This window comes from Hirundo rustica, chromosome 17, assembly GCF_015227805.2.
Source record: "Hirundo rustica isolate bHirRus1 chromosome 17, bHirRus1.pri.v3, whole genome shotgun sequence".
In the NCBI taxonomy this organism is placed as follows: domain Eukaryota; kingdom Metazoa; phylum Chordata; class Aves; order Passeriformes; family Hirundinidae; genus Hirundo; species Hirundo rustica.
Window position 1 is genome coordinate 10514716 of NC_053466.1, and position 12816 is coordinate 10527531.

The following is a 12816-nucleotide window of genomic DNA, read 5'->3' on the forward strand; positions in this document are numbered from 1 at the left end:
AAAACATGCATATTTTTGCAAAGGATGTCAGTAAGCTTTCCATAAACTGGGGATAGAACAAGCTTTTGAGCACTGGATAGCACAGGTGATGAACCGGACCTGGGATGAGAGGTCTCTGGCCTTGGGTATTTGGCAGCTGTTTCCAGAGCTCTGCTTGACTTCAGATCAGAGAGATTTTGTGATGAATTCCTCCTCTGGTTACACCTATAATCTTTGTGTTGAGGGTGTGACTGACATCAGTTTCAGTATTTTATGTTTTCAGGCTCAAGTTTGCAAGGCCTCACACCAGGGGAATCAAGAGTCTGATAATTTTCTGCATAATGTTTTTCCCTAGGAACTTTACCAGGTTGATCCAAAGTTTCAAAGCAGCCTTATGAATCAAGACATCAGGTTTAAGGAGACTTAAGTGAGAGCGGAGAAACCTGAATTTCACATCTCAAAGACCCTTTGGTCAAAATACCAGACTTCACTGAATTCTCAAATACTTTATAACTTCTACTGTGTTTTTTTACACACACAACTTTAACAAAAAGAACAAGCTAAATCTTCCAAAATAATAAATTGTTACCGGTGGAAATGTCTTCATTCCAGCCTGCCTAAATTTGTAAATGTATAAAGTACAGAGCCATTGGAGACCACAGACTTGGTAGGAGGGTGTGGATCCATGAAACAAAAGAGTCCTTCAAACGCAATAACAACAAGTTTAAGTAATCTTTTGTGTTTGCAGTGTGGTAGAGTCCAAGTTTATCACAGAGCTGCCAGAATATAAATCTGAGACAAACTACTTTGGATTAGATAGCATAGCAGAAAGAGCTTTACTAGGGTACTGTGACAAGTTTTATGAACTTTTTAAAGAAACAGGACTTGGAAATACAAGCACTGTTGTTAAGTTATTGTCTTGAGGTTGTGAACACTCAGGACCAAGAAGGGAAGAAGAAAAAAGCTAACAATCAGAAAAAAAGAGCAGTTCTTGAAACTTGTATCAAGACACATTTGTTTTTCAACTGGATGTTTACATCAGCTGTACTTAAAGCCGAGTCCTGTGACTCCAACATGCTCTGCCCTCCTTGGATGCAATGGGGGTCCCCTCCCCTCATTTTTCCAAATCCTCAGTGAGTACTGTGTCACTTCTCCACGCTTGCCTTTGAGGGTCTCTCATCTTTTAACATTGGTATGCAAGTACATAAGCCAAAAGAGGTAAAAAGAACTAAGAATACATCAACTTCCAGGGACTACCTGTCTCTGCATGGTACCTTGAGGCACAGGGAGCCCCTGAGATGTATCACCTCTGCACCAGCACAGAGGGGAGCAGCCAGACAGCAGTTCCAGCTCTCTGCAGGGACCACGTTCAGGGTGAGTGACTTGTGTGGCTCTCCTCGGAGCTCTGTCCAGCCCTGGACTCCATGCTGGCCTGCTTGAGTTACTAACCAGTTTCTCTGGTTTCCAGCAAGTCATCCATGGCCAGAACCAGCCCACATGGCTTGAAAGCTCCTTTCCCATCCATTGCCACTGCCCCCCTCACTCTGCAGCCATCAGCAGAGTTGCTCAGGGTGAGGGGTGAGGCGGCTGCCTGCCCTCTAGTTCTCATTTCATGTGGGCAGTTCACTACCTACAGCCATTCCCTTGAAGATTTTGTTCTCTTATACAGGGATTTGTTCCATAAGCCTCACTCTCCCCCTGCACAAATGCCTCATATGCCACCTTCTCAAGCTTCTCAGCTCCCCTGGCAATGTCTGGGGCATGTGCATGCCCTCAAGCAGGCTGCGCATGTGTTGCTGTGATCGCAGCATTTTCCTCTTCAGGAATCCCTTATTCTTTCTTACAATAGCATTTTACTGCCTCATCTACCTCCATTCCCTGAGTAAATGGGTTCTTTAAATGTCACTGTCAGGGTTCCTGTGCATGCTTACACTACTGATCTAGCAGGGCACCCTCAACTCCCTCACATCAGGGTTTCCTCTTCCTTCTACTTGATCTCAATTCTCCTCCAATTCCACAGAGGTTGTGTACAAGCCCTGTATTTATCTGGTGACAGATCTTTCTGTGTGCTTACATAACTTTTCTAGAGCAATAGAGAGAGATGAGATGAAGGTATTGGTATGTGAGAGCTATCACCCAGTTGCTTCACACCTTCAAGTGCAGTGGTATCTAAATCACTGCTGCTTCGCAATTCCCGCTTTTTGATTTCCTAGTATTTCCACAAATTCGTGGTGTTCTCTCTCACAGAAATAACAGAAAGTCGCTAAAACTTTCTGTAGTTGATCAGATGAAGCATTTAGAAGTCATCCTATACCATGAAGTCAGAGAGAAACAATGACCAGATGAGCACACAGCCTCCCAAGTTTAGCGTTAGACATAATGAAAATCAAAGGGAAACTTTCATCATTCAAACATTGAGCTGAATCACAGTGAATAACATTCAGTTGATCCTGGGGAAAAGAGGGTTTATGTGATGTTTTCTTGGTGACATCCCAAGTGATTTCCAAATCTCAGAATAAAAGGAAAGATGGATCCGATGGTTTGTATCATTCCCAACTCCAGGCTGAAATATGATACTACACTGAAAAATAACTCTCAAAAAAACCCAAACTGAACAAAAAACAAAAAAAACCAAACCAAAACAAAACAAAACAAAAAAGAGGAATTGTGAATTGTTCAGCATCTTTAAAACTCCAGTGACTCTGAAGAACACCTTCCCTGCTCCTCAGTACAAATGATTTTCTAGCTTTCAGAATGCAGAGACAGTCCTAAAAATCAAGCTGGGTTTCTGAGCATCAATAGAGGTGCCATTTCTACACTGCAGCTTTGAAAATATGATTAAATCCTGAAGCACAATGCTGTGCTCCATGGGACATATCTGACCCACATGCTGCCTTTTCAACTCTGCTTTTTCTAAATCATGTACATTATGAGTCAATAGGAAGAAAACGTGTAAACAAGAACAGAAAAGGTCATTGCGAGTTCATTAATTCTGATCACTTAATAAGCTGTAAATTGAAGTGCATGAATTCCATTCTCTTGAACACCAGGATAAATTTGAAGAATCTCTATTGACTTAATTTACTCTAATATGCATTAGAATAGTTTCTGGCACATTCAGAATCAAAATAATTATTACACTAACATTCAGGATCAGAAGACACCCCATTCCCATTTAGTAACTAAACAAGGGACAGACTTACAAAAGTAAAGAATTCACCAATTAAAAAAAAAATAAATTATTATTTTTAAAGGTGGTGCAGAGGCACGACCATGAAACTTAGGGCTGCAGGACTGGCCCTAAGAAGCAGAGTGATACTTTGCACCTAACTAATGAGAACACTGTGGTGTGCAAAAGAGCTGCTACTGTCCTCTGTGCTCGCCTCTCACAGAAGACAAAGGTGAACTGTATACAAGGAGACAGAGCTGTTTGAATAACTTTGTTAGGCCAATAATCAGAGTGGTAATGATACATTTCAGAGCTTTTTGCTTGCAGGTCCCCTCAGAGGTCATGAGGACCCCAGGAGGATATCTTCTTATGCTAAGACAAACATTGTTTTGGAATTCTTTACTCCGTGGTTAGGATGCTGTCCAAGAAATCTTACACTGGCTTTCTTGGAAAATAAGCACTTGGCCACTTCTAGGGACTAAAAGGCATCCTCAGTACCTTCCTGAATACCTTAAGTATCTAAAATAATGACAGATAAAAGCATCATAGTGGGAGAAACAAGCTCAGAAAAGTCTAAAAAAAAAAGTTTTTTTAAAAAAAAATCTCTGGGGCTGTTAGGTTGCAAGACCACAAAGTTTCCTCTGTCTTCTGCTGCTGGTGGTTTGTCTGCAAGAAAGTCCCAAGAAGGCAAATCTAAAGCGATGCCCTTGAAACGAGCGTCTGTGACTGCCTGGGAATGATCCAGCGACGTGTCCAGCGAGCTCCTCCTGCCGGCTGCTCTCCCGGCATCCGGGCTCGTGCACAGAGACCTGAATTTCACTTTGGCTTTTCAGGGAGATGAAGGGAGGCAAAGCTAATGCCACATCTTCCTTATTGTCATGGCAAAAACGTCTCTCCTATCACTGCCCATCCCCTCCAGCAGTCTCAGACACACAGAGGTGGTGTGGTCCATGCCGGGAGCTGGGCACAGCAGCAGCTGCAGAGGAGCTTGGGAAGCCTGAGGAGCACAGGTGAGCAGGGCTGGCAGCAAGGATGGCAGGGACCTCGGGTAAAGGGGCACACAGACACAGGGACCGAGCAAGAAGAGCAGAGCAGGTCTGGTGACAGTGACCACATACAGCCAGGACATCAGTGAGCCTACAGGGATGTGCCAGGGCTGAAGCCAAGCCAGGAAGTCAAGTCAGGATCAGCCACAGCCAGGACCACAGTCAGGTACAAACACCCCTACAGCCCACCCCAAATGAGGACTGAGGACAAGCAGCTCTGTGCCATGGCTCCCAATGGAACTGGGGAGGCCCCAGCTGGCTTCTCCCAGCTCTTTGGCAGACAGCTCTTCTCACAGCACTCTGATCCCAGATTACATTCCACTGTATCATGACAGACCTCGAACACAGGCAGCCAAACCTGTAGGACAGGGGTAGGAGGTTGCAGGATCAGCTGGTGCACTCAGGGCCCTGTCAACACGCTGCCCAGCACAGCCAGGGGAGACCACAAAAATTATTCCAAGTGCTGACAAAGGAACCTGGGTACAAACATGCCACAGAAGTTAGCAGTGTGCAAGGCTAACAACCTGTACTTCAGCTGTTTCGGGGTCTGGTATGGAATTACCTTTTCAGGGCACTGTATGTGTGCTCGTGTTTTGCCAGTCTATTGGGAAACCCTTCTTTCTAGGCCAAAATAAAGGAAATTGCCACTGAGATGTAATGACAAAGCCTTTCCACATTTTTAGCTTATAACTTAAACCAGAAAAAAAAGCAAATGTAAGCTAATCCTGGCTTCCTATAAAAAAACCCACCCACACCATATATTCCCCTGTGACATTTCAGTTGCTCAGCTCTTTGGTCGAACTATGTCCCAAAAGAAGAAGACTGACAAGACATACTGGTACCCCATTTCCTACGTCCTCACAGGTGACATCTGCCACGGCCCTGCACTGGCTAGTCTTGTACGAATCTGCATCAGTCCAAACTCCCAACCCTGCCTGCATGGAGCGGTGAAACTTCCCGAGGCCACAAAACCCAAGTGGCAGATAACAACTGTCTTCAAAAAGGGAACTTGTTAAATCAATAAGGAAAGATTAACCCTTTGGAAAAGATTACCTATGGTCTGTGATTACCTTATTGAGTTACACCGGGAAAAATCCAAGACAGAGAGGAGAGGGGAAAAAACCTGAGGTGAGCAATCCAAAAGTGTTCCCAGCTGCACTGACACTGATACACTGCTCAGATAAAGCCAGTCTGCCCTCCAAAGTTTACAGTAGAGAGAAATGGTCTACTGAAAAAAGAACATATTTTATCAATATTGATTTTAAAATCCCTCCAAATGATGTAAAATATTTTGGAAAAAAAGCCACATTTATGAAGAGGAACCCATAATTTTGGTGAGGTGGTCAGGGATATATTGTGCCTCCTTCCATACAGAGCACTGAAAGTATACAGGACTGTTACTAAATGTGGCTTCTCTGCCAAGTAATTGTATTCTGGTACTTTATATTTCCAGTGTGAAAACTCTAATGAAACATTTTAAACCAAAGCCGTTTCCTTGGAGCTGCCTGTGACCTTCTTTTCCTTCTCTCTCAGCCAAATCTCCCTGCCAGGATGAATTCAGACCTAATGTCTGCTCCTCCCACCAGGCTTTTGGATATGTGACAATATCCTAGTCACTGGGAGCTGAGCCTGCTGGTGTCCATTGTCTTGTGTCCAGTTTGGGAGAGGGCTTTTAAGGAAAAGCCCAGAATTAAATTTATGAAGAGTCCAATGATTTACAGGAATGACCAACCCTGTAGCTACTTTCTGCACACATCTACCAAAAACTTCTGAGTCCTTACTAACTCACTCACAAGGCTCCAGCACAGGAATGGTTCAGGGCCCAAGGAAAAGCTTTTGAAAGTTTAAAAACCAAAACAAATAAACAAAAACAAAGTTGAAATGAGGGTCCAATCTAAAAATACTACAAGCCTGTGCATCTGCTAGAGGTGTGGTAGTGGGACTGCCTACCAAGCTGCTGTGCAGAGCCTGTTTCATTCCCAACAGGCACCCACAGGGGTTACACACAGCCCAGACTGAGCTGCTGGCTGTGCTCTGTGGAATGCATCTGTCCCAGCAGTTCGGTGACAGGCACAACACTGACGTTAGCCTGAGCACAGCCAAGGCACTGCATCACGACACTGAGGTCCCAGTGCAGTGACAGGACATAATGAAGGGTGTGAGAAAGGTGCTGCTCAGAATGGAAATGCCAAGGGCATCGCCCAGGTAAAAGAGAAGTGGATCTGTGGGACAGGGGACACAGAGCAGCAGCCAGGTGTAGCAAAGTGCAGCTGATGGGAGGCCCTGGATAATCCACCAATGCTGTTGAAAGTATGGTTGGACACTACCAGAAGGAAATCACATCATATGCCTTATTTACAATCAGTCCAAATCTGTAGAAACATTATATGTATCACCTGTGTCTCACTTTGTGTGCTGACATCTATACTGCCTGCCCTACATAGTTTTGGTACATGAACAAATGCATACTTTGGGAGAAAGTAAAACTGCTTTCTCTGTTAAATCTCCTGTAATCACACCACAAACCACAAAACCTTTGCAGATATCTATCCAATTCCCACATTGAATCAGTGTGTTGCTTGACAAACGTTTACATTTAAAGACCAAGTACCTGCTAGGAATTCATAACTAGGCTTGAGCCCTTTGTCTACAAACTCTTAACTTTTCAGCCCCCTATCCCCCCTTCCATCAGTGTTCTGCAATTTCCAGCCTCCTTTATGTCTCAGTTATGTCTGCACAATGTGAGGCAGGCAGACCCATGTGCCCACAAACAGAAAAGCTCCTCCAGCTCACAATAACTCAGCAGGCTCCTGTGATTTTCAGAGCCTGCACTACTGTGTGCCCATATCTGCTGTCAAATTACTGCCTGGACACAGGCTCCAAAGCTAACCTCAGCCTTACCCCAAACATGAAATCCTCTCTGAGCCCTCAGGAACATTCATCTTGTCCTGCAGCTCTTCCTATACAAAGTGGTGCAAACCTGGCTCCGTGGAAATAAAGAACAAGCCTACCCCTCCAAAGATGTGTTATGATTTTATGGCCCCTTTCTGCAACCTACTGAGAGTGGATGTGCTCCATACCATGCATTTAAAACACATCAACACAGATTTGAAGGGTGTGCAGTTCTCCTGAGGTTTCTAAAGGAAAATAAAGATGAAAGCCATAAAAAACAACCCTTCACACACAGCAGAGGTCGAGAAGTAAAATTTAAACATAAGTTCATATTTCCCTTTAGTGTAAGTTCTGGCAGTCCCAAGACTCTTCTAGCTGCTTGTCATGGCTGTAACATCACAGCAGTGAGGGAAAACCTTGAGTACATTTACTCCAACCTTATCTGCCTTCCCTTAAAACCCTTACCTTGCCCTATTCTATCTGAGGCTGTGAAAAGACAATGATAATAACAGGAAGCTGTAGAGCTCCTACAAAGGAGACAGTTATTTTCATGTCCTGCCTCATTGCAAATACCTGTACATAGGAAAGATGACACGCACAGATCACACACAAACCTGTAATCGAGGCAGCTCAGGATGTTATTGACTGTAATTGCTGTTGTCTGTCTCGACCTTCTCCTCGAGGTGCCTCCACCTTCCATTACAATGGCACAGCTAAAGGAGTTCCCCGGTGGTCTGCAAAGAAACAAAACAGCAAATGGCAAGAAGAACTGACATTGTTTATATAACACTAAAATTAACTCTAAATCAACAATTCAGAGAAAGTAACGTTGCATAAAAACAGACTAAAAGAGATTTCACTGACAGAGAGTGCTAACGACAGTATTTTATATATATAAAGCATTCTGTACCCCAAATCCTCAAGATGTTACAAAAAGAGAGAAAACACTACCTTTCTTCAGTGTTTTGCAGAAAAAGTGAGGCATAGGCATTCACGGCACTTTGCAGAGTAACTGAAAATTCACCACCAGAATGAAGAACAGAATCCAGGCTTTTTAATCTATTAGTCAGTTATGTGCATTATTTTAAAGCAGGCCTTGGATTTACTCATTTTAGTGTAGGTTGGGTAAAAAGGAGCACTAATGCAGAAATATACATGCGTTCGACATCTTAAACCAAGGCTTTCCTTCTGGAATGGCAATAAGGATACCCTGCAGCCCAAGTCTTTCTATGCAGCCATAAAACCTTCATCCTCTTGAGTGTGCTGGTCGCCAGGATAGCCCTCAATCCATATTCTACACCCAGTGCATGCTGCAGGAGGGAAAGACAACAAAGGCTGTGACAGAACTTCATCAGGGAAGTCCTTTTGGGCTCCATTTCCATCAGCTCATAAAAGAAACAGCCTGGACCCACATGCTGGGCTCTGCTAAGGCTGCTCCAAGCTGCAGCTCTTCATTTGCAAAAGAAATTGACCCATTCGCTTCCCTCTGAAATCCCCTCTGCTGATACTTCAGACTGTTGACCTCATCTGTGATGGCTCCCCCCACTATGAGCCAGCATCCTCAAACAGGTGCTCCCAAACAAACCCCTCCACCTTCCGAGGCAAGCTGAACTAAGACAGCTCCAAGAATCCTGAATCAAGGCTCCCAGGAGGCTATTTGTGGATGGGCTGGGAATGTTTAGCCCTCAACGCATTTATTTCCTGTTCAGAAAAGCAGAGGCCATACATGAAAAGGAGGTACAGATGAGAAGGTGTAAATTTTGTCAAGTGAAGCTAAAACATGTAAGCGCACACTCACATGCTTGACAGCACAGATTTCTTCCCTGCAACTACTGACAGACACACCTTCTGTTAGTATGTGGTGGCTCGAGCAGGTCCTGAAGACCCTCTAGACAACTCAGTGACTTGTGACTGGGAGTTCTCACCTCTGCAGTAGATTTCCAGACTCAGCTTTATGACCAGGGATGAAAGGTGACAATGCTACTTCAGCAGAGGAATCCCTGTGTTTATATTGCATCCCAGGAAAAAGACACATCTCTTCAGACTCACCCATTTACCTTGGCACTCACAGCCTTATTACCAAGAGTATCACAATACATATTTATTGACTTTTGTTCTTAACAGCCATTCCAGAGAGATTACTCCATTCCACAGCTAAGGATACAAAGGCATTTGGTCGCTGAACTGGGAATTCAGTGCTGGTTTCAAGTTCAAATTCAGAGTACTGCTCACTGGACTAATCTCTGGACAGCATTTTTCTACTTGGCAGAGCAGTGTGTGTTTTCAGGTCTGAAAGAATACTGAGGTCCTCGGATGGAGTCACAGACATATGCATGACAGACTAATATCTTTGTCAATAAAAGTAGCATAAAAACCAAGCAAGATAAGTCAGCTCTTCTGTTGGTCTCCAAAGAACACCCAATTATTAGAGTGAGCATAACCATCTCTAATAAGTAAGCTGTTTTGGAAGCTGAACTGTTTGTTCCGAATGCCACACAGACAGCTCCTGCTACTGGCAGAAGAGGCCTGTGAATCGGAGCCCGAAGTCTGATGCAAGAGAAATTTGGGCTTCTCAAGCTGATTTCCCCAGCAGAGAACAACCCTATTAGTTTGAGAAAGTCCCCTGCCTGCTTTCTCTCTGAGTAATTAAGAGTGAAATCCTCCTCTCAGTGACCCCAATGCTCTCAGCCTGGGCTGATTTACACATGAAAGGAACCCTCTGAGGGGCTTTCTCTCTTTCACATTCACAACCAGGCAGGACCTATAAATAAAACCTTTCTGAAAACAGGAGCTTTCAAAAAGGTCTGTGTATGTGCACAAACGTGTATGAGAGAAAGGGAATGGCTGTGTGCACTCGAGGATGTGTGTTTGCATGCGCATGTGAGGCGTGGGTGAGAAGAATATGCATTCACACAGCAGCCCTCATACAAACCAGTGTACTCAGAAAAGCATATGCACGGATGCGGGAGCGTGCACAGGTGCTGGGGGCACTTACAGGAGCCCGAGGGCCTGTCCAGGCTGCTTTCCAGCTAGCACAATTCCAGGGGTTCACCCCGGTCAGCTGAGTCATTCTAGAGTTACACATGGAAAACGAGAGCAGATTCAGACCCAATTGTGCACATGAGACCAAGCTTGTGATGCACTTTCTCTCCACAAAGCGGTAAAGTACTTGCAGGACAAACACCGGTGGTTTACACTGCTTTGGCTTTAACGTGAGAGGTAACACAGAATCAGGGCTCAGGGCGTGTTCCTATGGTTTTGACAGAAGATGAGATTTTTTAAACGGTCACATCTTCTCACCTATCCGGGAGAGAGTGAGTAGTGTTGCATTTTCCAGGGCTGTCATTGTTCAAAAGTAAATTTTAGTTTTCTGGAACATTAAACTCCTCGAAGTTTGAAAAATAAACGACGAGACAGACGACCTGAAAATTAAGGTCAGGAAATCCAAAGAACTATAACTTTACAGTAGTTACAAACACAAAAATGCCTCAATATGCATCTGAACTGTCCCTCCCCTACTGTCCTGTTCATCCATGTGGCTACGAAGTCAGGCCAGGCTATCTCCCCTGCCATGAGGCCTACGGAGGACCCTACTTAATTTCCAGGAAACTTGGCAGTTAATGTGACCCTGCCCTAATACAAAACAGGTGACACGGAGCCAAGCCAGGACAGACCACAGCATTTCACAAAGCAGGTTCTGCTATGTGGGTCTTTGCCCCTGTAAGAGGTGGCTTCTTAAGACCTGGCTACAACGTGATAATTTCAGAACTGCAAATTATTCTAATCCAGTACCCCTGAGCAGTTGAACCATTTGCTTTACTGAATCTGTGCCTGTGCCATATGCTAGTGCCAGCAATCGGGATGTAGGTGTGTTAGAACCACTGCAGCTGCTCCCTAGGAGACTCCAGGGTGTGAGAGGGGGGCAGGAGGTGCTGCACCCTGCACCCCTCTGACTTCATCACTGCTAATCGCAGCTCTTGGATCTCTCTCCCTGCCCCCAATTCTTATGCAAACATTTAGAAGAAGTAGGCAGGGAAAAAGGCACAAAACAGGAGACATAAAGAGTGTAAAGCCTCACAGGAGCGCACAAAGCACAAAATGTCTCTTCTGCTCGTTCAAAAGACTCTTCCCAGCTCCTTCCACTAGGCAGGAGTGCGTGAGCAGGGATTCAGAGCTCCCCTCCCACTGAGCTCGCAGCTAAAGCCCTCCCCCAGTTCCCAGGGTCTTCAAATGAAGATTTGCATACTAGTTCCAGATCATTCCCGAGAGAAGGGACAATGGCTCTCTCAACGCCCTCTTCCCCCCATCCCTCCCTCCCAAAGCTGATAAAGCCCTGGTGAAAAGGGGAACAAAGGATTTACAGATGTCAGAATATTGATTTCTGCCGTTCCAGGGCTACAGGGAGAAGATGAAGAAAACTTTTGCCCCCAGAAACTCTGTGAAGTTTGAGACACAGACGCTATCTCTGCAGCACGAACTCCGCGTTTGTTAAGACAGTATCTGATGGAGGCAATATTGCTATTCGAGAGGCATGAGCAGGGCCCTGAAAACGCGAAAATGCACGGGGATGAGATTACAGCCTGCAATCCCAGAGAAGGCGTTTGTTGTTCCCAGACCTGGTGCGCGGAGAGGCACTTCAGTGCAAGCAGTTTGCCACCAGGCGGGCCGGGCCGGCATTGCTCCGAGCGCCGGCCGTACCTCCCTCCCTGCTCGCCGTGACTCACGCTGGTATCCTGCCCTCTCTCTGCCACCCGCCGCTGCAGCTGGGAAAAGAAGCAGAAAGGAAGGCGAAAGACGAGTCTTTGGCCAGTGGCTTTTGGATTCAGAATCAGAGTGGAATGGAGGTTCTCAAAACTCACTAAATTTAGGGCTGTTACCTGAAAGCCAAAGCTTTCTGCTCCCACAAGAATTTCTGTGCAGAGTCCACGCAAACCCGAGCTTGCTTTTGCACTACAGACATTCCTTTTCACTGCAGTGCATCGACTCTACTGAACTCCACATCTGCCAGCTCGTTCCAACCGTGCTGAACAGAATAGCGACAGGATCCAAAGTGTCACATGTCACTGCTGCACGCCCAGCAGGACACTGGTACTGAGCAGCCAAGTGAGGTTACAGGAGTTCTGGCCTGACCTCCCCCTGTCCCACCACTACTCTGACACAGAGCCACCTTCTCTCAGCGACTGGCTATCACCACTTCACAGACATATATATACATTTCCTTTTCCCTCCATTTTCAGAGCTAACTCTCCGGTATTTCTGCACTCAGAAAGTTCTTGGGATGCTAGATCTTTTGTAAAAATATACCTGGGGAAAGTTCCTCAAAATGCTGGATTTAGACCTGGATTTTTAAAGGTAATAAGCTATTTTCTAAATCAAGCTCTAGGCCCTCAGATAGGTCAGCTGGGGGAAAATCCACCTGAAACCCTTTCTGCAGGCCACAGTAGTGAGTACAAGAGGGGGTTCCCATGCCATGGGTCAGTAACTCAGACAGAGCTGCGGAGCCAGAGCTGACTGTTCCCTCGCTTTCCACACACCTTTGTAAAAACACATCTTGTCAGGAGGACTGCAATCATCACAGTGGTAATAACCATCACATACTGTCGAGTTAAATACATTTCATACAACTACATCAAAACATTATTCACGATACTCTTAAAATATCTAGGTTTCTTTCAATACCTGCCTGTCTTCCCTCAGCTAGAAGAAATTATTCTTATGGAATCTTTTGTG

General features: G+C 45.1%; 1 protein-coding gene across 1 annotated transcript in view; it reads right to left on the reverse strand.

Annotated features, from left to right (window-relative positions):
- Positions 1-12816, reverse strand: part of MSI1 (musashi RNA binding protein 1) — a 74786-nt gene that overhangs the window by 59656 nt on the left and 2314 nt on the right. The window contains exon 2 of the mRNA XM_058422817.1: positions 7701-7820. Coding sequence (XP_058278800.1) covers positions 7701-7786 — 86 coding nt within the window. The 5' untranslated portion in view covers positions 7787-7820. The remainder of the gene's footprint in view (positions 1-7700; positions 7821-12816) is intronic.